General features: G+C 47.0%; 1 protein-coding gene and 2 pseudogenes across 1 annotated transcript in view; 2 read left to right on the top strand and 1 right to left on the bottom strand.

The window, feature by feature from the left end:
* SRRM4 (serine/arginine repetitive matrix 4) overlaps nucleotides 1-26,772 on the bottom strand; it is a 146,174-nt gene that overhangs the window by 40,313 nt on the left and 79,089 nt on the right. The window contains exon 2 of the mRNA XM_011355850.1: nucleotides 2,672-2,818. Within this exon, the coding sequence (XP_011354152.1) occupies nucleotides 2,672-2,818 (147 nt within the window). The remainder of the gene's footprint in view (nucleotides 1-2,671; nucleotides 2,819-26,772) is intronic.
* On the top strand, nucleotides 1,534-1,652 carry LOC111737100 (annotated as a pseudogene).
* On the top strand, nucleotides 2,034-2,152 carry LOC111737049 (annotated as a pseudogene).

Raw genomic sequence — 26,772 nt, 5'->3', positions numbered from 1 at the left:
AATGGGGCTGGAAGAGCCAAAATAGTGGTTAAGAATACCACAATTACATAAGTAGAAGTTACATATCAGCAGTTGGGTATGCAGTGGTCACATAGACAGTGGTTTAGTACACAGTGGTCAAATACACAGAGGGTAAATGTGCAGCACTTTTAAAGAATGTTGGCTCCAGAAAATGACACACCTGGGTTTAAATTCTTGCTTTATTCGTTTATGCTCAGAGACCTCTCTGAGTATCATTTTCATCTTCTGTAAGATGGGAATAAAACAGGATACCTGTGTGCAAAGTTTGTTGCAAGGAATAAAAGAGCTCACTCATGCAATGTGCCCTGTTCAGGCACAGAGCAAGTTCACAGTACATATAGTTTCTATAATTATAATTATCATGATTTTCATCATCACTATTAATATTATCATCATTATTGTGGTTTTTATCACGTCAGAGAGTGGGTCACAGATAGAAGAAAGAAGCAAGACACCCAGACACTCCACAATCAAACTGACGAGGTGGCATCATTTTTCCAGATTTTCATGCCCAGAACCTGCTCTTCTGGCTCCATGAGACTCCAGCTAATGTTTTAAGCACTTCATGTATCCTAGGCCCACCATCAGGATCTGCACATACCTGATTTGATTTAATCCTCACTTGACCTTGAGAATTAGACCTCAATAGTCCCATTTTATAGCTGTGAAAACTGAGGCCCAGGAAGGTAAACTAACTTGCCCAAGGTCACTCAGTTGATAAGTGGCAGCATCCAGGTTTGAACACGAATCTCTGCAACACACTAACCCACCTTTGATCATCTGGGAGGCAATGTTTTCAAAGTAAGGAAATTCCCTTCCTTCCCCTTCTCTCTCCATTTTCCTCAGCCTGTGATGGAAACAGCTTTTTTCCCTGTTTACTGCAGGTAATTCCCTGGATCTGACATTGAACTTCATTCTTCCAAGCTGATAGGACTTAACTATTTCTTCCTCATTGAAACCACAGCCTAACTAAGGCCCATAGCCAAGATGGCAGCATGGGTGGAGGAGCAGACTTCATCCATGAACGCCACCCTGGCTTCCCAAGCCACTTCTTCAAAATTCATGTTCTTAACTAGAGGCCCCTGTTCATCGGCCTCAGGGGTCTATGAGTTCTCTAAACTGGTATACAGATTTGGGGGGCACTAATGGAGCACATACCTTTTCCTGGGGGCAGCGCGCATCTGATTCTCAAATGGGTGCCTAACACGGCTTAGAACACCTACCTTAGTAACACAAGAACTTTGGGAGAGAAAACGAGAATTTGGACCAGATGGGGAGGCCTCAGGCTAATCTTGGCCCTGCTACCAACTGATCTCAGTTTTCTTGTATGTGAAATGTCTTTGACACTCTCTGATTCAACATAGGGAGGCAAAGGTGGTATGCGGAGAGTGATGCTGCCAAGGACACACGATAGGTTTTCTGTCTGTCACTGGGGGGCGGGGGAAGATGCAGGCTCAGGGCAGCGAGAGAGTGGTGACTTAGTCTGAGGAGTAGGAATAAAGCTTTCGACCAGTTTACGGCCATGCCATCCTGAACAAGCCTGATCCCGTCTGATCTTGGAAGCTAAGCAGGGTCGGGCTTGGTTAGTACTTGGATGGGAGACCACCTAGGAAGACCAGGTGCTGTAGGCATAAAAAATAAAAAATAAGCTAACAAGGTCCTTGCAATCTGTGAGGTCAACCAAGGGTTGCCTCACCTAAAAAAAAAAAAATCTTTTAACCAGCTGGTGAAGCCAGATTACATAATACAGTACATTTAAGTCTAGGATATAAGAAAGATCAGAGAGACTGAAGTTCAAAATACCACTCTGCCATTTACTGGCTGCCATATTTTGAGCAAATCACTTTACCTCTCTAAGCTGCAATAAAATGGTGTATCCTCAGTTGCCAGCACAGTGCCTATCACGTGATAGATGCTCACGAAATACTGGTTGAATAACTGTATTAAGGAATGAATGCAAAGATCTGGAACTTAGGAGACAGATCTGGGCTGAAGTCATGATTTGAGAGTCAGCCTATGGCCATGCCACCCTGAACAAGCCCAGTCCCATCTGATCTCAGAAGCTAAGCAAGGTCGGGGCCTGGTTAGTATTTGGATGGGAGACCACCTAGAAGACCAGGTGCTGTAGGCGTAAAAAATAAAAAATAAAAAATAAGGGATTGAAAGCTGACAAGGTCCTTACAATCTGTGAGGTCAACCAAGGGTTGCCTTGCCAAAGAAAAAAAGAAAAAAAAATGATTTGAGAGCCAGGGGCTCACAGAGTCATTAAAATAGAGAGAAACTAACTCTATCATTTAAGGCAGGGGTAACAGACTGTGGCCCCTGGGCTAAATCTAGCCTATCTCTTGTTTTTATAAATAAAGTTTTATTGAAATACAGCTATGCCCATTTGGTTACATATTGCCTGTGGCTGTTTTGTGCTACAATGGCAGGATTGGTAGTCATGGCAGAGACCATCTGGCTGACAAACCTAAAATATTTTCTATCTGGTTATCTACAGAAAAAAAAAAATGCTGACCCCTGATTTAAAGGTCTGAAAGATGAGTTTGCAAAAGAGAGATGGGGAGAGAGGCCACAGAAACAAATTTCATTTCTGCATCAACTTGAACTTCCTCATTGCTCTGAAGATAGGAGTGGGGCCAAGTCTCACCTGTGTGCTCTGGCAGGACTGAGCTCCCGGCAGGCCTTGTCTCTCTCCCAGCTGTTGGTGCCCAAGGCTTCAGTTGCCAGATGCTGGCTCAGCTTTTCTGAGGGTCCATCCTGAGTTGGAACCATGGGGCTGCTCTGGGGTTCTGTCCTACAGGGGCAGAAGTAAGAAGGCAACAGTGTTAGGATATGACAGAGACTCTCAATGTTCATCAAATATTCATAGGTGTCCTAACATTTCCCAACTTCTCTTGTCATTAGTTTCGGACCATGAGATTATCTTTGGCCAATGGTCTCTGAGTGAGAATGACATCTGTCATTTCCAGTTTGATGCAATAAGATCTGTGTACCTTCTCCAACTCTCCCTCTGTCACGGGAATTTTAGAGGCCACATCGGGTGGAGCCACTCGATGGAAGAGGGATGCCTGAAACACATCAGACTTTGCATGATAGAAATGAACCTTCGTTACGTTAAGCCACTGAGATTGAGTTTCTTTGTCATTGCAGAGTAGCCTATCCTCTCCTGACTAAATCACAAGGAGAGGCTGGAAACCAGCATCTCACTTCCTTCCTCATGACATAATCAGAGGTCAAAGCATGACAGGATTAGTTCCAACTTCCTTTTGTGATATCTATTCCATTTCTCTGCCTTATCTTTTATATGGTCCAGAGATAACTGAATTCAAATACTATTTGCACCATTTAATAGCTAAAGGACCTGGGGGCAAGCCATTCAACCCCTCTGAGTCAGTTTCAATTATAAAATAGGGAATAATATCAGTCCATATATTGTTGAGTTGTTGTGAAGATAATATAAGTAAACAGGAAGCCCTAAAAAGTGTCAGTTCCTTCTCCTTTTATTCCCCGATAAACCAAACCTCCTATTTGGTGTCCTTGGTGGGTATAAGGCCACCTACTTGAGACACAGTTCCCACAGAGGCCTGTAGTTTCCTCCTCCGTCTAAGATGAGCTCCAACAACGCAGGGGAATTACCTGAGTTCTACCTCTTTCTTCGAGTCCCAGAGAGGGAAAAGAAGTTGCTTAGTTACTCAGTCTTTGAAGATACTCAAATCTCAAGTCACTCAAATCTCCAGGCTCCTAACCAAGAAGACTCAGGATTCTGAGAGACACAGGCTGATCTGGCACCAACCAGCAAGTGCCCCTCCCTGTTTGCCCTGCATGCAGATTGCAAGTCAAAACTGATCAGAAATGTCAGGATTTCTCATGCACCAACCTCCTGCAGCCAGTGCATCCAGATTAGTGTTATGACTCAAGATGAATGCATCTGATAAGCTCCCTGCTCCACAGAGTGGCCAGGAGAGCAGGCCAAGCCCAGTCAATATTGAGAGAAGGGCAGCAAAACACATCTATCTCTGTCACCTGCTTATGGTGCATCTTTAGAAGCAGAGGTGGGAAATACTGCAAGCTCAGGAGGAACGAACATTCTTGTCAGGGCTTCCCAGCCCTCCTCACTGCCAACTCCACGCTTCCAGAACGCCTATACACCCTGCTCAGGGTCCGTTCTCCCTGCACCTCTCTGCCCCTCTTCTGCTATGAGGGTTCCATTTCCATGCCTTTGCTCCTGCCCGTGCATTCATGTGAAATGCTGTCCTGGCCCTTCTCAGACAACTCGAAGCTTGCAATTTCCGCCCAGCCCCCAGCAAGGCTTGCCTCTTCCCATACTCGTCCTGGCCTAGGCTAGCCTGCATTCGTGAACTCCAATTCCCTCAGTGTCCGCAATGTGTCCAGGCCAGTTCTAAGTGTGGGGATGCCTTGAACAAGACAGAAATGTCCCTTGTGATCATGGTGTTTACATGCTAGATGGGGAAACAGGCAATAAACACATAAGCAAGTACGAATATGGCATATCAGGTGGTAATAAATTAAGGAGAGAATAAATCAGTGTAATGGGGCTAGGAAATGGGAGGGGTGACTGCTCTTTTGTATAGAGTCATCAGGGAAGGCCTATCTGAGGAAGTAACAGGGGAGTGGAGACTTGAAAGATTAGGGACTAACCTTGCAGTTCGTGATGATTTTAAAATGTATTCACAGATTCTTTGCCATCAAAAGATGGAGGAGCCTAACTTCTCTCCTCCTGAATACTGGATGGGTTTAGTGAGTCCTTTTTAATGAATAGAACAAATTGTGGAAAATAGAACAAATTAGTAGAAGTTATAACGTGTGACTTCCAAGACTAGGTCACAGAGGCAGCTTCTGCTTCACTCTCTTGAACTGACCCATCCAAGGGGAGCTGACCATGTTCTGCAGACACTCAAGTAGCCATACGAAGAGGCCAATATGAATGAGAACTGAGATTCCAGCCAATCACCAGCACTAGCCAGCCATGGGAGTGGGCCACCTTGGAAGTTGTTAGAAGTCCATGGCCCAGTCAAGGCTTCAGATGAGACTACAGCCCTGGCTGACAACTGACTACAATCTCATGAGAGATGGTAAGCCAGTCACCCAGCCAAATTCCTGACCCACAGGAACCAAGAGGTAATAACTGTTTATTGTTGTTTTCAGCCACAAAGATTTGGGATAATTGGTTGCCCGGTAATATATAACTTCTACGTAGGTATCTGGAGGAAATATGTTGTAGACAGAAGGAACAGCAAGTTCAAAGACTCTTGTCATATACAAGGAACAGCAAACAAGGGCTGAAGTGATAAGAGGGGAGATTAGAGATCAGGTCTTTGTCGGTCAGGGGAAGACCTAGGATCCTCTATGACTGGGATGGGAAGCCTTTTGAAAAGAGAGGAGTGATATGGTCTGGCTTACATTTTAGAAGGATCAGTCCGGTGGCTAAAGACACTTGACGGAAGGGAAGGGAGGATAGTGACGAGGAGACTATTGCAATAGTCCAGGCTCAGATCCGTGTGGCAGTAATGGAGGTGATGAGATGTGGCCAGATTCTGATGTATGTTGAAGGCAGAACTAGCATCATTTGCAAGGGGATAAGAGAGAAAGGGGTCAAGGGTGACTCCAAGGTTTTGAGCCTGAGCAACTGACAGGATGAAGTCACCACTGATGAGCTGGAGATGGTGATGTAGGGAGCAGACTTTTGGGGGAGATCTAACCCCTTTTCTAGGATACGATAGTCCTTTTGCTACCCTTACTGCAGCTCTTAATAATACGTGTTGCCATGCCATGTCTTCTCTCATGCTAGACTATGAACTCCTTGGATGTAGGATATGTCTTACTGCCTCCTAGTCCACTGCTAGTTAACACTCAGCAACATCTGTTCAATAAATAAATAAAAGAGCATGTATGCACTGGCTGAAGAGGACATTTGTTTCAAAAAGCTAGAAAGGGCTTTCGAGATGTTTTAAGCTAATCCCTTTATGGTGCAGTTTGCAGACATAAACCAGCCAATGCCTCAGTCTACTTAGATACTTGGTCTACAATCAATGCCTTTTCTATCCTACCCCACGTTTCTCTCAGAAAAGGGAGGAGTGAGCTAGACGATGTATGTGTATAGCCCAGCAGAGTGTTTAGTTGAACACACACGAGAATGGAATTTGGGGTTCTCTAGGGAATGATAAGGAACAAAGACACAAATCTGTACCAGAGGAAACCCTGCGACAGGCAAACACCGAGAGCTGCTGTGAGTGAAGAAATCTTGGCGCGTAGAGCTAGCATTGGGCGGAAGGTCTCGGTGTCTTGTGCTACGGGTTGTCTGCGCCATTGGGAAGTATGGCAGATGCTGCTGCCAGGCGCTGGGGGACAAGCTCAGGGTGAGGTCAAGTCCTCATTCATCACTGCCAGTAGCAGGGTCCAGAATTGGGGATGGAGAAACCCTGGCAATGGTGTGCTGAGGACAGGTATAATGGAGTTGCTGCAGTTTATAACTGGACCCTCCCTGATGTGGTAGGCTGCCCCTTTTGCCAATAGCACTGGCTTAACCTTCCTGGTGTTTCGTACCCCACCTGAGATTACAAAGCAAACAAAAACAAAATTAATTCTACCAGGCAGACAGGGAGTGGTGGGGGAAGGAAGAAAGGGCTCCTCCATAATAAAATATAACACTTACGATCTTCTTTCAAGATGGTCCAACACTTTGCTTCTCAGCTTTCTGAAAACTGAAGGAGACTCAGGGAGCATGTAGTCTGGGGTTTCCCAAACCCGGCACAGTGTCAGAGGCCCTCGAGGAGCTTTTAAAAATACAGATTCCTAGGTCCCATCTTAGCCACAATAAATCAGAGTCTCAAAGGAGAGAAACGTGGCATTTGCATCTTTTAAGAAACATCCCGGGTAATCCCACCTCCTCTTAGATCAAGCATGAAATCCAAGTTGATTACCAGGATTAAAAGGCTCTGTCTGATCTGCCCTCTGCTTTGTTATAAACGCCACCGCCTACCTCTCTCCCTGTCCTTCCCCCCGGGCTAGCCACATGGCCTCCTTGCTATTCCTCAGCTGGAACAGGGTCTTTACTCAAGGCCTTTGCGCTTTCTGTTCTCTCCACCTGGCATGCTGTTCCTTCAACTCTGTGCAAGGCTGGCTCCTTCCTTTCATTCAAATGCCTTCTCAGAGGCCCTCCTTGACCCCCTTAGGTAATCTTACTCCTCTCTTAACCCCCTGCCCCCACAGGAGCCCACTGTGCTTTCCTTCAGAGCACGTGCTACTATTTGAAGTGACTCTTTTATATGTTTATTTGCTAAGCGTTTGTTTCCTGGACTAGAAAGAATGTAAGCTTCAGGAGAATGGGAACTAACCTCTTTTCTCACCACCGAATCCCCAGGGATATAATGCCTGACCACGTGTGCCTTTTTTGCTCAATAAAGATTTGTTGAATGAATGAATGAATGAATGAATGAACAAATGAGTTCTGATGACGGATCTCACGTGGGAACCACAGATCAGATTCAACCTCTCCTGACTTATAAAGAAGCGGAGGTCCAGGGAGAGAGACCAGGCTGGTCACCCAGCCCTTCAAGGGACTCAGACCTCAGCTCTGGCACCTACGGCACCTCCTCGCCCTGCCATCTGTCCTCCTTCCCTGCCTCCAGCTCTGCAGCCTTGCAAGGCTCTAAGAAAAACTCTGCGTTCCATCTTTGCTCAAGAGTACCGGCAGCTGCCTCGTTTTTTTGTTTTTTGTTTTTTTACCACATAGCCCTTCGATGTTGCATAAAAAAAAGTACTTAAAAGAAGGCAAGATCTTCAGGGGACAGCTAAAACAGTGAAGTCAAGGGCTGGCATGCTCCACTTCACAGAGGCAGGGAGCGAGCCTGAGTGCCAAATTCCTCAAGGCCTCCCCGCTCCCTTCTCGCTAATCAGCGACCTGGAGCTTAGTCGCTGCTCTCCGTAGCCATGGCAACCTGTGTTTCCCAGCCTCTGATAGAGTCAGGGCTGAACTTTCGGCAAAACTCCCCAAGATGCCTGACTCTCAAGCTGCTTCCCTGCTTCCCGCATCAAAGCACCCCTCTCTCCACAAAATGCTCATTCCGCCCAGGGCTGGGTGCAGATCCTGGTGCCCTGAGCACGGAGCTGAGTTAAACACCACGTGGGGATTCAGAGATGAACAATGCTGGAGCGAGAAGGGCCCCCAGCCCTGGCCTGCCTCTGACAGAGTGGGGAAACTGACGCCCCAAGAGGCAAGGGGACTTGCCCAAGGCCACACGATGGGTGACTCGTGTCGGAGCCGCCTGGACCTGTGGCCTTTTGACTCCCGGGCCACACTTTTGGCATCACTTGATCATTGCGGCAGCCGGCATTTATCGAGCGCCTACTCCATGCCACGCACCGGGCCAAGCGCTTTTCAGGCACTGTCTCATTTAAGCTTTCAAAGAAACCCAGGAGCAGGCGTGGAGAAACTGAGACCCGGAATAGTAAGTGGCAAGAACACCCCGCCCTGTCTGTTTATAAGAACCGTCTGAGGATAAAGGACGGCAGCCTAGAAAACACTTTGAAAATTGTAAGAAAGTAATGAGTGGGGAGCTCAGGGGGAATCTTGGTCATTTCCCTGCGAGTCAGGGACTTCCCTTGTGTGCTTGGAGAAGAGGCTGTGTCCCAAGGCTTATCGTGGGGCTGGCCCAGCCCGTAGATGACAAGGGTTTGGCTAACTTGTGCCTGGGCTCCTGGGACTTCGGTGGGCCCTGTTAATATCCTGACCTGAGGTTTTTTTAAAGGTTAGTTAAACCTGGTTGGGGATAATCTGCAGGAGCTGTGACTCTTTGAGCTTTGCCATCATGGCTGGGAAAAGCATAGGAGCGTGGGGGAGGCCTGGGGAATCCGGAGATATCATTGGGATGACATCTTTTGGATGTGGGGGCAGTAATGCTCATCTTAGGAGAAACTGAGTGAGAAAGAAGAGGAAGTTTTATGTGGCTGGCATCTCCCTCATAAAACTTCCTTTGTTTAGTCAACAGTTGTTTACTGAACACCTACTTAGGATCCGATTTCAAGGACCCAAAAGTAGCTACGACTTATCTCTGTCCTCAAGGAGTCCCCAGCCTGGAAGAGGAAGACTGATCCCTCAACTGGGAATTACAATGTGGTCCAGTCAGTTCTCCGATGGAGAGAAGCTCAGAGGGCCCTGGAACCACAGAATCCAGCCTGGGAGATATGAGCAGGTGGCCATCGAAAGCTTTCTGGAAGGTATATGGAGATTGGTCAGGAGGGCGGAGTATGGTGGGCTGCGTGCAAAGGCCCAGCACCAAGACACAGCAGTGGACGTCACATAACCGCAGAGGAGGTAGTAAGTTGGAAGGGACAGCTGGAGTGAAGGTTGGAAGGTGATTGTCGAGACTGGCGTATTTTCACTTAGTATAATGCCCTCCAGGTCCATCCGTGTTGTTTTGAATGGCAGGATTTCCTTCTTTTATTATGTCTGAATGATATTCCACTGTATCTATATTTGTACCACAACTTCTTCTTCTTCATCGGTATAGATGGACACTATTGTAAACAATGTCACAATGAACATGGGGAAGCAGAAAAAAAAAAAGAAGTGGAGACTGGGAAAGAAGACGGAAGCCGGATTCTTCAGGGCCACGTGGACAGGTGCGTCTCATGCCTTCACGTGCACGTAAATCACCCGGGGACGTGGTTCAGCAGGTCTGGGTTAGGGCCTACGCTTCTGCATTTCTAACCAGTTCCCAGCTGATGCTGCGAGGTCATGGACAAACTTTGAGTACCCAGACTGTGGATCTTATAAAAGATTTGCACTTGACCCTGAGGGCTGACCTGCACAGACAAACAAGCACACACTCTCGCCTTGGGCGACCGATGAGGATGGTTTAGTTCAGTTCTCAGGGCTGAGAGCGTGTGAGTGTGTGAACAGGTAAGTATGTGTATGCTGTAAACACTCTTGTATTTCAAAAATTGCCCAGTTCCCAAGTTCAGGTCAAAGGACAAAAGAACCATATGGAGAAAAATCAGCTCAGCATTTCTTATCCAGCTCAGCCGAGTGGGTCAGGCCCCCTACCTGCATGGGTTTTGATCTCTCATCACAGAACACATCCATCCGCTACCCTCCAATCGACCCCAAATCCACCCCTGCACTTCTCCCTCCACAGGCTGGCCTATCGATCGCCTATTTGCCTACTGAGGGATCAAACTGCTGATTGGGAGATTGGATTTGATTCTTGGGGCTGCCTGAAATGCAGGCTACCCCAACTTGGGAAATGGCTGAATTCCAAAATGCTGCGGTTTTCCACTTGAACAGGTTGTAAAAGGTGATTAGGTGATGCTGAGAAAGTGCCCAGGTCCTGAAGTCCCACTGACCTGTGTCCGAGCCCTGATTTTGCCAAGCTATGTCACCCCAGGCAAGAATAACAGCTCTTGCTCCAGCCTGGGGCATCTTAAGAACCTTTGTATCAGCTGGAACTGCAGACAGGGTTTAGATTTCTCCACGGAGGGCAAGTTGCTGGCTATATTTTCTTGACATGGGGGAAACCGTGCTGGGTAAGTCCCTTTTGGGCATCATTACAGCCGCTCCTGGAGGAGGCACCAAGCAAGCAAGGTTTGTTGGGAATAGGGCAGAAGCCCTCTCAGCCTGATGGGAAGCCTTCAGCCCAAGGTAGGAGAAGCCTTGGTTCAAGAGCTGAGAGGGTAAAGACTGGTCCCCAAAAGTGCTGCCAGGACCTGTTCACTTATTCTTCACTCAGTCACTGATTCGACAAATATTTATTGAGCGCCTGCTACGTGTAGGCCTTGTTTCAGGCACTGGAGACACAACAGGGAACAAAACAGAAAAGAATCCCTGTCTGGTGGAGCTTGCATTCTACCGGGATGGGGAGAAGGAGGAGGAGAGCAAACCCACATCATTAAGTGGTAAATGTATAAATTATTGGAAGCCGTGAGTGCTATCGAGGAAAAAAATGGGGTAGGGTAAGGGAGACTGCGAATGCTTTTGGGAGGGGGCTGTGATTTTAAGCAGGGTGATCAGAGAAGGCCTCACTGAGAAGGTAACATCTGAGTAAGACTTGAAGGTGATGAGGGAGTGTGTCTCGTGCATGCCTGGGAGACGAGCATAATATGCATAGGGCACAGCCAATGCAAAGGCCCTGGGGTAGGAACATACTGGATGCACTGAGACTAGAACTAAGGGAGAACGGGGGAGAAGAGCAGGGGGTGATGTCAGAGAGGGAATGAGAGACCAGATCATGAATGGTCTGGGGGGCTATTGCAAGAACTTAGTATCAGATTTCAAGGACCCCAAAGTAGCTACGACTTGTCTCTGCCCTCAAGGAGACCCCAGCCTGGACGGGGAAGACTGATCCCTCAGCTGGGAATTACAGCGTGGTCCAGTAAGTTCTCTGATGGGGAGAAGCACAGAGGGCTTTCTCTGAATGAGATGGTAAAGCCATTGCAGGGTTCTGAGCAGAGGAGAGAGATTATCTGACAAGTTTTAAAGGGCCTCTCTGGCAGCTTGATGAGGGTAGATGGCAAGGGAGCTGGGATAAATGCAGGAAGACCAGTGAGGGGATTATTGCAACAGCCCACATGAGAGAAGATGCTGGCTGCGATCAGTGTTATCACTGCTGGGGGGGTCAAAAGTGGTCAGATTCTGAACATACACTGAAGTTGGAATCCACGGAGTCTGCTCATGGATTGGATATGGAGTGTGAAAGGGTAACTCCAAGGTTTTTGGTCTGAGCAACTGAGAGGATGAAGCTGCCAATGAGTGAGCCTGGGACAGCTGCAGGTGGAGAAGGGCGTTTCGGAAGGGTTCTCTGGAGCTCAGTTTTTGACATGTCACTTTTGAGATTCCAATTAATCATCCATGTGATGTCAAGTAGGCAGTTGGATCCATGAGACTGGAATTCGGAGAAGGGATCAGCACTGGGGAAATGCGTGTGAGAGATGTTAGCATTCAGATGGTATTTAAAGCCAGGAGGTTGGATCTTTCGGGGAGTAAGACGAAGCTCCTGGCTAGAGTGAGGGGCAAAGAGAGGTCGGTAAGCTCTGATGGCATTTTACCAGTGGGATTTTGGGATAACAAGATGGCTCAATAGAAGTGTCCCGGGCATGTGGACTAGGCTTTAAAATATACTCATCAAGTGTCTGACTCCTTCCATTCATTTACTTACATGCAATCATTCGTTTACTATTTGTGTGTTAATTCAACCATCTAGTCATCGTTTACATGCTCGTCCACTATTCATTCATTCACTCATCTGCCAGGTTATCTAGGGCAAGTCTCTTCTCCTCTCTGGTGAAATCACCAGTTGTAAGCACCTCTCGGGGCTGCTGTGAGGATGAAGCGACGTGATGCATGTCCAGTGTTTAGACGATTTCTAGCACATGGTGGCATTTTAAATATCTACTTTCCAGGAACAGGTCACATTGTTCTGCAGCCTCACTTGCAAAGCTTGCCACTGGGGACTCACACACTGCTGATTCTGATCCCCTTTCCTTGAACAGCCCAAGGCAAAGGATTCTGGGAAGGGGAAGGGCGGGGAGGTTGTAGTGCCCTTGAATGTCCCAGGCGCTCCTTCCTGCACTGGGGCCATGGCTGCCAAGCTCAGTGGCTACTTCTGAACCTAACAATGGTCTTTTCCCATTCTATGTTGTGTCCCAGCTTCTTTCTCGCTCTCCATAGCCCAGGGATAAATTTGTCTCCCTGCTTTCCCCCAGAGTTACCACCATATCCTTTTATCTGCTAGAACTATAGACGATGGATGCGTGGGGCGGGGGGAGGGGGGGCGGTTCTGAGAGTATGGAGCAGTTGGGACTTCATGTACTTGTGTACACACACACACACACACACACACACACACACACACACACACACCTCCTTCCTGAGGCTGAGGTTTGGAAAAAAACTCCTAATAAGTAGAGAGTAAGCTGCCACTAAATATCTGCAGAGAGGACAGAACAGACAAACCACAAATGTCGATGGCAGGCGGTGAGCAGGTGGCAAACTCTTGAGGTCTGGGCTCGTTAGTTTTAAAATAACACAGCAGAGGAATGAGATAAAGGGCTTCTGTGGGGGAAACTGTCAGACACCTTGCCTCACACCTTTGGAACCTCCGGAGGGGCTCGTTGCTCCGGCTGGAGCAACGGCTGTGTTGTCAGAGCTGGGTGAGCCCTCGGAGGACCTTGAACCCAAACCTGGAGAAGCTAAGGTCCAGATGGGTCAAGTGCTACACTCAAGGGAACTCAGCAAGTTAGGGGCTAAGCAGGGACCACCACGAAGTTCTCCTACAGAGGCAGTGGATGCTGATGGTCAGATCCTAGGTTGGTACAACTTGGCTGCAAATGCCTCACAGGTGCCCTCTTCCGGGTCGGGGGGAGGGCAGACAGCCCATAGCCAATGAGTAACTGACATAGGCTTACGAAAGACCTGTCCGCTTACCTCAAGGCAGGATGGGTCCGGTGCAATTAAAATTCCAGAGCTCCCTGCGGGGTCAGGCTGAAGCTACACTCCAGTTGAAACAACACCTGCCCTTAGCTTTCTGCCCCTGCCCTAGCCTGCTTCCTCGCTCCTTTTCTCCCGAGAGCATGCCCTCGGTAGGTCAGGTGCACCCAAATCCCTGTCTCAGGCATTATTTCTTATGAACTCCATCAAAGACATAGATCCAGATCCAAGTTTTTCTCCTATCAAACTACTAAATGCAAAACAATGGCTCAGTACTGTATTGTCCGGAGTCAGACAGACACGAATCTCTGCTTTGCTACTTCCGGACTGTGTTGACCCCCAGGAAGTTATTTAATGTCATTAAGCCTTAGTTTTTTTCCCCTCTGAGGATGGGAAATGTTAATGGGGATGTTAATATTACCTGCCTCATAAGGTGGCTGTAAAAAAGGCTTAGCACATTTCCTGGACACACACAAATTGTTCAATACATGTTATTTGATGATGATGATGATGATGATGATGATGATGATGATGATGATGATTGATGGTGATAATGATGGCAGCAGCAGAATAAATGGGGAGATTGGTCCATTGCAGCTCCACCAATCAGCTGAAAGCTCTCAGAAGACTCCACCTCTAAGCTCCAGCACCAATCACGAGCAAGGGGTCGAATCACACCCTTTCCTTTCACCCTCTTTTAGGCTGGTCCCAGAGGCCCCGTCTTTTGCCATTATCATTCTTCTCTGACAAAAGATTCCCTGTGGGAGAGAGGGAATCTCTGCAGAGAGCAGACGTCTGGCTTGACATGGAAGCGGCCATTTCTCAACGCCAGCCCAGGCATCCAGCTGTCCCACCTGTCGGAAAGGGCTCCTCCACAGTAATTCTAATTAAGGAGTTGATGGGAAAGGTCTGTCCCTCCACTGGGACTTTCATCTGCCTTTTAAAAGTCAAACCCATTACCACGGGATTGCTGATTTATCAGAGCTTTACGTTTATTAGGCAGGCAGCTTCGTGATTATCTCCCACCAACTCCGATGGGTTCCCCTTGGCTCCAAGAGGACTTGGGGAGGTGGCTGGGGCAGGAGCTGACTAGGAGATCTCAGGACAGCCCCTCCCGACCGCATGGGCAGAGAGGTCCATGGTTTCTCTGTTGACAATGGGCAGTGACCGAACACCCAGGAGCCACCAAGAGCTTTGGAATCAGGCAGGCTGCAGCTCAAAAGCTGGTTTTGCTGTTTTCAAGCTGTGATCGTGGAATGACAAGTCACTTCGAATCTCTTCTGCAAAATGGGGTTAATGCGAGTGTCCTGCTCTTAGAGATGATGTGTGTAAAGTGCCTAACGCCATTCCTGGTGCAGAGGAAGCATTTAGTCAATGTTAGCTGTCATTGTCCTTGTAATTATTCATTGTAAATAGGCTTTGCTCAAGCGGATCCCTCATCTGCAGTGCCCTCTCTTCCCTTCTCTGCCAGGAGAAGCCTCGCTCATCCTTCAAGGCTCAGCTCAACTGCCACGTCTCCCTTTTCTGACCCCCACTGCCCATCTCCTCGGAGGAACAAATTCTTTACTCCACCGCGCTCCAGCAGCTCTTTCTAAATCCCTCCAACACCTTGTAGTGTGACCCTGCGCAAAGCCCCTCATCAATTTAAGCCTCAGTTTTCTTATTTTTAAAATGGGGATAATACCTTATGCATTGAGGTGGCTGTGGGAAATATATGCTTATGAAGCTAAGCAGAATGTCTCATTATGGTAATTATAATTGCAATTATTATTGAAAGAGGCTTGGAAGCTCCCATGTGACAAAGAATTTCTGCTTGGTGAGGAACCTTATGAATTATCCTTTCCCAGTTATTTTGAGGAGCGCATGGCTTCTAATCTGACTGGAATAGTTTGGGGTCCTGAAGGCAGGGGACTGGCCCCAATGACCTCTGAAGAGCCTGTCCAGTTCCGAGATTTTTGTGAATCAGATTAATCTCTGGATCTAAGTCGCCCCTATTTTTTTACCTCCTTTTGAATATATCGGGGGTGGCCCGTGGCCCAGAATCTAAAACATGGTCGTCAGCCCCCAGTTTAAGAATGAGAGTGGCCATTTCAAAACTCAGCTTCTGAGTTCACAGGGTGAAGCATGGTCACATCGCTTTCCCTGACCCATTTTGTTAAAGGGGCCGCCCATTTATTGAACACCTACTATGTGCTGAACACCTCATCAAACATTTAAAATCCATTATTTCGTCGAAGTCCCATAATAAGCCCTTGAGGTAGGTATCGTAAGGGTGGTTTTTAGATGACATAGCAGAGGCTCAGAGAGGTGTAGTGACTCGCCTAAGGACACACAGTGAGAAGCGAGGGAGCCCAGAGTTCTCAAGGAGCTGTGGCTGGCTGGCCCTGGCCTCCAGCCTGAGGATAGCCGCACAACCTAGATTGTGTCTCCCCAGCTTGTGGTGTAACTATGTCCCTTTCTACTGCTGACCAGGTCTCCGCCTCCTCCACGCTGACTGGTGTTCCATCTTCTCCCTATTCCCTTGCCTGTGCCCGGCTCCCTGGCTGCTGTCTGCACAGTCTATTGACTGAGACAATCAATCAGCCAGCTTGCTCCGACACCTAAAAAAACACCCCGTCCACCAATTTTCCCTCCAGCGCCTTTCCGCAGACCATGAAACCTCACTAATTTGGAATTTGCAATGATTTCTGACACAGAACCTTCATTTCTCATTCTGGTTAAAAAAAAAAAAAAAAAAGTCTGAATGAAATGTCATCATGTGGACCCCTGGGGGTTTCTGAGCAAGCTCCTGGCAGCCGAAACACCCTGTTTCCATGCCTCTCCTCTTTGTTCCTGCTCCCAGTTCCTTCCACCTGCCTCCATTTTTATGTTAGATCATAACCGACAGCACCGTTATAAATGTTACTACTATGACTAATAATAACAGTGGCTATTCATGGAGCACCAGGTATGTGCTGGTCACTGTTCTAAGTGTTTTGCATTTGTTTGTTCTAATCATCTTCGCCACAATTATTCGAGGCTGGTGCAATTATCAACCCCATTTTACCAAGGACGAAACCAAAGGAAGCGGAGCGCCTGCTAATAGGAATGGAATCTGAGCCCGGGCCGTCTGCCTCCAGCATCCGTGCCTTACACCATCATGCCTTTTGGGCTGGATACCATGGGGGCCGCGTGTGGACCCTCTGAACCCCAATAGTTCCTCCTACTCTGGGCCTCTGAAAACATCATGCAATGGCACAAGAAAGCTTTGTGTCCTTCTACAGCTGTGTGGTTGGTGTTGAGAGCCAGGATTGGAAGGCGTGGGAGAACTGCTTTGCAAATTCTGTCACCGTGGACACTACTGAGTGAGAGGCACAGGGCCTTCAAAAGAAACTGGTAGCAAGGAATTTGAGAAGGTTCTTTCCTAGGTTCAAGGTCCTGTTTGAGAGTATTGGTTGACTATAGGGACCAAGTGCCTAATCAGAGCTCTGCTTTCTTCCTACAGACATTTTGCTATACGCTGGTGGTAGAGCTGAGAAACACAATTGGAAGTCAGGTGCTGTCCCCTTCTCCACCTGCCTGTGCAAAGGCCCTGTGACATACTTTTGCATAAGCCCGGCGGTGGACTCGCCTTTGTAGATTTGCAGTAGGGCATCCTTCTTTTTGTGGAGGGAAATATTGGCCACTCGGGTTGCTTTGGAATATAGTCTGAGTGGAAAAGAAAGGCCATACCATTAAAAAAAAAAAAATGCATCGATATGGCTTGATTCCATTTACCAGTTTGGCTGGTTGGGTGTAGACAGAGCCTTTGTTCTCCATGTAAATCTCCTTGGTGGTGGGACCTGAGGCCTAGACAAGTGTGGGGGGCCTGGCGGGGTTACAGTAAAGGTCGTTAGGCTAGTCCAACACTCCTTGACCATAATGAAACTGCTTTTTCGGGTACTACATATTATAGTCACACTTTTACTTGTCTCCAGCTGAGACCATCAACACGAATACATAAGATTTGTCCAGATGTGTGTGTCTAAGGTGGAGTGGAGGCTGGATCCAGGTGCTCTCAATATCAAGATGTGTCATGTGGCAGGGCCAGTTATGTCTACGGTGACTATAAAAGTCATCATCTCGGCTGGGACACTTTGGGGATCAAAAGGGGCACTGATAATAAGTACCCAGGGTACATGGTCATCCTAATTGTCTCTTGTTTCTGGCCTGGAAACTCCGGTGCCCAACTGTTTCCTCTGTCTCTCCTCATGGAACTACCACAAGCACCTGAAACTTAACCTGTTTAAACCTCAACACATCACTGCCCCACCACCTGTCCTGCAGCTCCACCGTCTGCCTCCTTATCCGTGTGGCAAGCTAGCCATTACCCGGGACCCGCCCTTCCTCTGACTGTCACACCAGCCCATCAGCAGATCTTGACCATTCTTACTTCAAAGCATCTCAGCGTCATCTCTCCATTTCCACTGTCCCCTCTCTGGTCCAAGCCACCATCCTCTCTCACCAAGACAACTGTGACAGCCTCTTGTTTCACTCTGGCTCTGCCCAGCTCGCTCTCCGTGCAGCGAGCAGGGTTATTTTCCAAAACACCGATTCGATCCTATCACTCCCTTCTGCAGAGCCCTGGGAAGCAAGCCTGGACTTCTCGACCTGGTTCTCATGGCCTTTGAGGTCCATGGCCCCAGCTGACCTGTCCAGATGTGTCACTCTCTGTGACACCAAACCACCTGAAGTCCTCACAGGTCCCTGAACGGCCCCCCTGCATCTTGGCTTATGGTGTTTTCTCTGAGAGATGCAGCACAGCATGGAACTTCAGGGCACGGCCTGGAGCCCAACTGCCGGATTCAAACTCTGGTGCTCCCACTCTGTGACGCTGTTCAGTCGACTTCGCCTCTCTGGGTCTCAGCTATTCATCTGTAAGATGTGGATAATAATAGTGCCTACCTCGTGGGGTTATTTTAGGGATTAATGGTGGATATATGTAAAGCCTGGCACATAGTAAGTGTTCTGTGTTTACGAATAAAGAAGTGACGACTCTCACCTTGCCTCCTACTTTCTTTCTCTTCTTCCCCAGACATTTCTTGAGCTTCTGCTCTGCGAAGCATTCTTGGGACGTAAAGACTGGGTAGGATGCTAAGTACCCCCAGTCAAACCCTTATTCCGATAAAGCTCTGAGGGGAGACTGACCTGCTCCAGGCCTTGCAGCCAGTGAGTGGCAGGGTAATGATCAGGACCCGGGTCCCTTGACATCTCATGCTTTAGGCTACTTCGATAGGGCTCTTCCTGGAAACCCCATTCTGCCAGAGCCACTTCCTCTGGCTGGAGGGCCGGAGTGGGGTGGGTACAAGGATGGGGAGGTCAGGCTGGGCTGCCGGGTGCAGGGCTGGCAGCCAGCGAAGTCATCCCATCACAGCCCCGGGCTGAATCACCAGCCAGGCTGGTTTGGCTTGGCATTTCAAAAGCATCCTTATGCACTGGAACAGTCTCAGGAAGAAAATACGATTTTTCCTTTTGTTGCAATTTAAAAGAAGGGGGAAAAAAAAATCACAAACACATTCTACCTCTCACCAGAGAGCCGCACATTTGAGATCAATCAAATGTTTCCAACCAAAGCCCGTTTGGGTCCACATTTTCGCAAATTACATCAGCCAAAAGGAAGAAGGGAGAGATGGAGAAAGGGGTGAAGGAGGCTGGCAGGAGCGGGTTATGGAGGGTGGTGGTGGAATTATCCACAGTGGAGGGGGAGGGGCCTCCACTGTCTGTCTTCACAAATAACAAGGGGAGGAGGAGTGGGGACAGACTGGACAGGGTGTGGGGTCCTTCTCTTGATGGAGGGTCTTGGCTCATGTTCAGAAGAGCTTCAGCCCACTTTTAACAATGCCTGTGGAATAACGAGGCTGACCCTGAGACCAACAAGCCACCACCAACTCGTGGGAACCAGGTCCCCTGCAAAAGGACTCAGCGGTTGTCAACCACAGCATGACATGAGGATCTGTCACGATCAGTTGTAAGCTCTATCGTGAGTTTGTTCTTAATGATTATTAAAGATGAAAACTTGAGACCAGTTTCCAATTAAAATACATGTATAAAACGTGAATCTTCATCATCTCAATTAATGGCAGCTCGAAATGATAACCTTGGAGCTGTCCTTGACTGCCCTCTCTCAAACCTGTAGATACGTCTGACCTATCTATCAGCAAATCTGGATGCTACCTTCAAAATATACCTAGAATCCAATCACCTCTCCCCTCTTAGGTGGCCACCCCCCTGGTCCAAGCCCCCACCATCTCTCACCTGCATTATCGCCAGTCTCTAACAGGTCTCCCCGCTTCCACCCTTGTCCTCCCGCAGTCCATTCCCCAGCAGGCAGCAGGAGGGGTCCTGTAAAAACTTAAGCCAGATCATGGCACTCCTCTCTTCAAAGCCCTGCCGATGGCTTTCCTAAAGGTAAATGAATTACCAGGTCCACACAGATGGGCCTGTTCCTCTCTTGACTCCTGTCCACTGGCCTTCCTGTTCTTTCTCTGATACGCCAATTATGATCCTACCTCAGGACCTTTGCATATGCTGTTTGCACTGCCTGAAACATTCCTCCTCCAGTCACCCACATGACTTCCTCCCTCATCTTCTTCAAGGTTTCGCTCAATGTCATATTCTCAGCGACACTTTTTCCCTGACGACCCTGTGTAAACCCTATTGAAAGTCACAGCATGTTATCTCTCCCAGCTTTTTCTCTGTAGTATTTATCACCTTATACTATAATATAACCATTTACTACATGTTTATTTTGTTCGTTGTACAAGTTTCCTGCTCCTCACTAGAATCTAAATTTCATAAGGGCAGGAATTGTTTTTTGTTTTTTTTTTTTTGATCTCTTGTTCACAGCTGTTTCTCCGGACTCTTAAATTGTGCCTGGTACACAGAAAGGGTCCAATTAATATTCATTAAATGAATAAGTGAGTGGATTCAAGATTTCTTCTACAATAGCATCCTTTACCCTGAGGGGCGTATATGTATGTGTGTGTGTGTGTGCGTGCGTGTGAGTGTGTGTGTGTGTGTGTGTGTTTATGAGTGGGAAAGAAAAGTGTGGAATTAAGTTCATGTGCTGAGAATGTTAAGATTATGTGATCTCAGATCTATGTGTGTGGGGGGGTGTTGTGCACACCATCTGTTATATGTCTGGACTGTTTGGGGAAAAAAGGTTGAGAACAATAAGATTAATGAGCAAATTTAGCATATTGTGTAGTTCTTAATTGCTGTGTGGCTTGGAAGAAGTTGCTTGCCCTCTCTGAGAGACAGCTGAGAAACAATGGGATCATCACTGCACCAAGAGCACTTTGGGTCAAGTTTTAATTCTGCCACCACTAGCTCAGTGACCTTGACTAAGGAGCTTAACTTCAGAAATCTCTGTTTCCTCTTGTCCTACATGGGAATAAAGATGCCACTGGGTAAAAGGGATGGGACACATGAATGTGAGCTTCAGAAGTGAGATCGAGACTTGAAGCTTGGCTCAGCCACTCGGTAGCTGTGAGCTTCCTTTTTTTTTTTTTTTTTTTTTACCTTAAACAGGAATAACCTAATCCAATAGAAATGTTACTGGGTAGACAATGACATGGTAATAATAATACATAAGTAAAATTTTTAGTACTTATATTCCAGTCATTGTTCTAAGTTTAAATGTATATACCTCATTTAACCCTCATCAGAATGCTATGAGGACATTATAATTCCTTCTTTTTTAAAGATGAGGAACCTGAGGCACAGAGTAGTTAAACAATTCACCCAAGGTCACACAAGAGGTTTTAAAGGTCTAAAACTAGCCCTTCTTCTGTCTGTCTCTCTAGCCCAAAACAGAACCACCTTAACATCTTGACGCCTCTCACACCAGCGAATAGGGGATGGGGCTTAGGATCAAGTGACCCCCCACATTTTCTAGGCATGGCCCTGCATCTTTAAGCTCCGGAGTTCTCCTGAGCATCCAAACGGAGGGGGGGGCACCAGGTAGCTGAATTTGGGTTGATTAAATCAAGGAGAAAAATCAATTAAATTTAAATAAAGAAAAAAGATTGGAAATCAGGCACAATGCCTTCTTAATTACACCACCTAATCACTGGCTGAAAAAAAAAATAATAACTCCAGCACATTTCATTTCATATACGGCCTTGTGTATCCGAAATGAGAGGCTCCTAATGAAATGCCCATTACCCCACTTGACTAGTAATTGACTAGGCAATCCTGACAGTATCACAGGTAGAAATGATCAGACATAATAGCCAGAGCTTTTTAAGGATGTGACAACACAGGATGCTTTGGGGGTTTGTTGAGGGGTAGCTGACCCCAGGGTCCCCTTTCCTTGCAGTATAACACAATTCTCCTGACAAAGAATGTGACCACTGGGCAGGGCTGAGTGTGCAATGCAGCAGGCGAGCCTGATTACGTGGCTTTTCTCTGTACAGTTCCGAGTTGTTGCAAACATACGGGGCCGGGGAAGATCGCCGGCAATCAGCAACCAAATGCCTCAAAGAAATTACTCCGACAAGGATCCCGGCCATTCGGATGCTGGATTATAGCCTTCTAATTGGTCTCCCTGTCTCTCGTCTCTCCCTTTCGAATCTTTCTCCTCCACTGCAGCTGGGGGCCTCCTTACAAAGCGGATCTCAAGGAGTCACTTCCTTGATTAAATCTTTTCATTGGATTCTTGTTGAGATTAGAGCAGTTCAGACTCCTGATGGCTCAGGAGGCCGGACATGAACTGGTCCCAGCTCATTTCTCCAGTCCTTGCTTCCTCCTCCTGCATCCTTTGTTCCCAGCATACCGACCCAATGGAGTTCCCCCAAACCTCCATGTGCATACGATTTCACGCCTCCACGTATGCATTCCCTCTGTTGGCAACACCCTTCCCTCCCTTCCCCACCTGACTAACGCCTCCTGACATCACATCCTCCTGAACTGCTGTCTCACCTGGCTGGGTTTGAAGCCATTCTTCTATGCTTTCAGAGTGGCTGTGCTTTTTCCTATCATGGCAAGCATGACCTGAAATAATAATTGTCTGTGAGCTCAGTGAGGGCAGAGTCTTAGTTCTGTTTATTTGTTTTGTCCCCAGGACCTAGCGCAGTGTCCAGCCGTGCTTAAAGGCTTTGTCGAATGAGTGCGTAGACCCGCCAGCAATTGTTGTGATAATCTGGCTGATATGCAACCTCCTTCTTGTAAGGTGAAGCATCAAAAACACCATCTCTCATCTGGGATGCTTTCTTGAATATGAGTGAGGGTGATAAGGCTCAGTTTGTTTGTTCCTCTGGCCCATTTAGGATACGGGCAGCAGTGACCAGAACTTTTGGAGACATCTCTGATTCTATTATTCAGTAATCCAGTTAACCAGCCCCCATTTACTGTGCATCCCTCAAATGCTCAGCATTGAGCTGAGCACCTGAACTTCAGATTTCTAAGGTGAGCTCTCTCCCTACAATATCTCACAGCTCAATGCACAACAGGAGTGCAAATGCATGCTGGCGACACCAGCACAGAGAGGACGAATAGATTTCCTCAATAGCTCCTTTTACAGAGGAAGGGACTGAGACACCAAGAATTGCTATGGCTTTCCCGAAGTCACAAACAGGATACCCGGCACGCATATGAATACTGTACAAGCCATTTGCCTCCCCTCAAGATTCCCATGTCATCTCGAGGTGGGGGAGAATCTTCAGAGCCACCAAATAAGCCGGATCTGGTGAGCTGTTCCTCAGACAGTAAGCCAGAGTGTGTGCGGAAGCAGGTGAGGTTTAGAGTAACATTAGGAATACATGTGAGAAGCTTGATGGCAAGAAACGAGGGCAGAGCGACTAAGAGCCTTGTACGTAGTGTCGGCTACAGGTCCACCTTAGGGTGTTGGAGAGGGGACATTCTCTTTAAATCGCTCTTATTGTCCGTAGTTTGTGGAAGGCAAGTGTTGAATTCATTCATTCATTCGCTCACTCACTCCTTCATTCATCCACTCATTACATTTGTTCATTCATTCAACAAATACTTATGGACTACCTACTATGAGCCAGGCAGTGTGCTAAGAGTTTTGCAGACATCTTCTTGTTTAGCACAGAACCCTTGAATTAAAGCTGATTTTAAGGTATTATTATAATTATTCCCACTCTGCCTACTTGGAACCTGGAGTCAGACCTTTCTCCCTGGTAGTTATAGTTACCAATAATGACAACAATGAACATTTGTGGATCATTTATCACATGCCTGGCCCTGTGCTACTATGTTGATTTAATCTCCACAACAAAGTTACAGAGTAGGTACCACTAATATGCCCTTTTAACAGATGAGGTGACTGATATTAAAAATGATGAGGTAACCTGCTCAGAGTCAACAGCTGGTCTGCGATGGAGTTGGAATCTTATCCTAGGTCTGCCTGATTCTCTGGCCCAGTATTTCTCAACGTGGTCCCTGGGGTCCACCTATACCAGCAGTCGTGGGAACATCTGTGTAAAATGCAGAATCCTGGTGCCTCACAGACCTCCGGAATCGGAGGGCAGGCCGGGAATCAGCATTTCATAGAAAGGTCCCAGGTGATTCTTACACTCACTAAAGTTTGAGAATTTTGTTGCCGCTCATGGAGTAGGGACCTAGACGCTTTCAACAGAAAAGAAAATATTCCCCTTGACTTTCTCATTCATCTGATTGAGAAAACCATAATGAAAGGAAGTAAATCAGTGACACTCTCCTCGGCCTCAGGAGGGCTGCCAGAGATGTAAAATGAAGACGGCAGAGACATTTTGATGCCAGTGCTCCAGCAGATGTGTTTACGCAAGTCAGTTTGATTACAGGTGCTAAAAATACCCCCTTTAAATTTAGGGGCCCAGAACATTTCCCAGCGCTTTACCAAAAAAAAAAAGGTTTTAAAAAAATTTTAATTCATTCCGAACCCCCACTTCCTTCAACCAGTTATTAGTATTGATGCTGGAGTCCCAGAGTTTGTTACCGAGAATTATAATAGCAAATCACGGAGACATTTTCTGTGATTACACAGATTCTCAGTGCATTTGGTTCCCGTCTCCCTGCCAGCCGTTCTTCTGAATCAGCAAAGTGCCAGCTGTACTATGCCACTTCCTTGGGGTGGCTGAATACCAGCCCTCCGCAACTTCCCGAAATAAATCTTCCATCGGCGGGGCCAGACCCCGATTCCTTCCTTCCAACCTCCCTTATTATATTTTTGTACTTTATGTCTTTGAAGGATATCGTTCTAAGATCCGAGAGGTTCAAAGACTTAATTCACAGATGAGGAAACTGAGGCACAGGGAGACGGGGAGTATAACTCGCCTGAAGTGACAAAGCGTGTGAGTGACGGGGCTAGTCCGGAGCAAGGCATCATGCCTGCGAGTCCTCGACTATACCAGGCTGCTTTTCCTGGAGTTCTGATCTCCACCACTTACCAGCTTGCGACCTTATTCAGGATACTAGACCTCTCTGAGCCTCGGTTTTCCCATCTGTAAAATGAGAATAATAATAATACTCACCTCGAAGGGCTATTTTGAGCATTAAATGAGTTAACCCGTGCAAAGTACTAAGCAGAGTGGCCGGTACATAGTCACCCTCAAAAAATGGCAGCTTATCATCACCAGCATCATCATGCAGTCCATGACATATGCTGACCAGTGAGTAGTTATTAACATCAGAAAATTTTGATCGTTTTTTTTTTTAGCCTGCTCACTTTTTTTTTTTTAATGGAGAAGAACCAAGAAACATAGTAAGGGTTCAATAAATATCAGTTGGATGTTTTATGAATGATCCAAAATTACTAACCTTGTTCGAGGTTTTGACCACCTTAACATTAGAGAATAGGAAAGTTGCCCACTGGGTAACCTTCACACAACCCACCGACCCCCTACAGGTGGGACGCTGGTCTCCGTCAAAGGGACTCTGGATGCCAGCACTGCCCCTCCTTCAAGACTCACTCAGATGCTCCCTCCACCTGGAGTCCTTCCCAACCCTAGCTTCCTCTGAGCTGCTCCCACGCTGGTTGGCTTTAGAGAAAATTTTCTCTTCCATTCCACACGGGAGTTTATTATTTTCCCCATCCCTGTGTCTAAGACAGCATGAGGGCAAGGACCACAGCTTTCCTTGTAGTTGGTGTGTCATAGTTTAGGGGGTGAGTTAGTTGATTTAGTATTATTTAGGGCTTTCAAATAACTGGCCGGGCCTATAGACCAGTGGCTTCACACGAGAATCACCAAAGTGCCATCGTCTGGGACCATCTCAGACCAATTAAACAGAATCCCTGGAGCAGGGGCCTGGACATTGATAGTTTTAAAAAGTACCTCCTTCCTCCTATAATTTATTCTAATATGGAGTCAGAGGTGATAAATACTACATTTGACCATTTAAATACTTTGTATATCTGATTTTCCAGCCGACCTGACTGGGAGCCCTCTGGGAACCGGTCTTATTCATCTCCGCATCCATAGCCTCAACGTAGGATTCATAGGCACTTAATAAATGTTCACGGAATTGAGTGGCGATGATCTTTTGTACCAAACACCACGACCCCTGTTGGCGCACAAAGATGGTGCTTCTGATCTGTTTAATCTCTGAGTCTTAGCTTCTCCGTCTCTACATCGAGGGTGAGAATAATATGTGTGTCTTAGAGCTGTTTACGGTGAGCATTCAATGAGATAACGTGAGCAAAGGGGCCTCGGCGGAGCCAGGAACATCAAAAATGCCCATGGCCTGTGATTTTTGTTTTTTCTTTTCCTTGGCAAGCAGTCAGAGGAAAAGAAGGCAAGAAGCATGCTTAACCTAGGCGGGAAAGGTACACAAGACCAGAAACAGCCACACGTCACCATCACACCAGCATTATAAACAGTGTTGCTATTAATGAGCCCAAACTCTCAGCGGGCTCTTTTTTTTTTTTTTAGAAAGCACTTTACATATACCAGTTCCTTTAAGTCAATGACAACCATAGTGCTGGCCTTATGATGTCAGTTTTCAGATGAGAACATGGAGACTCTACGGGGTGATGCATCTCCAAGTCACACAACAATTAAGTAGTGATGCCAGAGTCAAATCCAGTGTTTGCTTCTTCGTAGAGTTATAAACGACTTAATGTTATATTAGTTTCAGGTGTAGAATACAATGATTCGATATTTGTACCTAGTCGGAAAGGATCGCTGTGATAAGTCCATTTCCAACCCTGTGTTTTTCATCACCACTCTCATGTTAATCACTACACTTCCTTATTTTTTTTTTTATTTTTTATTTTTTTAGGGACAAGCAATTCTTTTCAGGAGCAGACTGGCTCCTGGACTCGATTCTCTCTTTGGAGCGTCCTG

This window comes from Pteropus vampyrus, unplaced genomic scaffold (genome assembly GCF_000151845.1).
Source record: "Pteropus vampyrus isolate Shadow unplaced genomic scaffold, Pvam_2.0 Scaffold23, whole genome shotgun sequence".
NCBI classification, from domain to species: domain Eukaryota; kingdom Metazoa; phylum Chordata; class Mammalia; order Chiroptera; family Pteropodidae; genus Pteropus; species Pteropus vampyrus.
The sequence above is the reverse complement of the archived record's forward strand: the minus strand, read 5'-3'. Positions and strand labels throughout refer to the sequence as shown.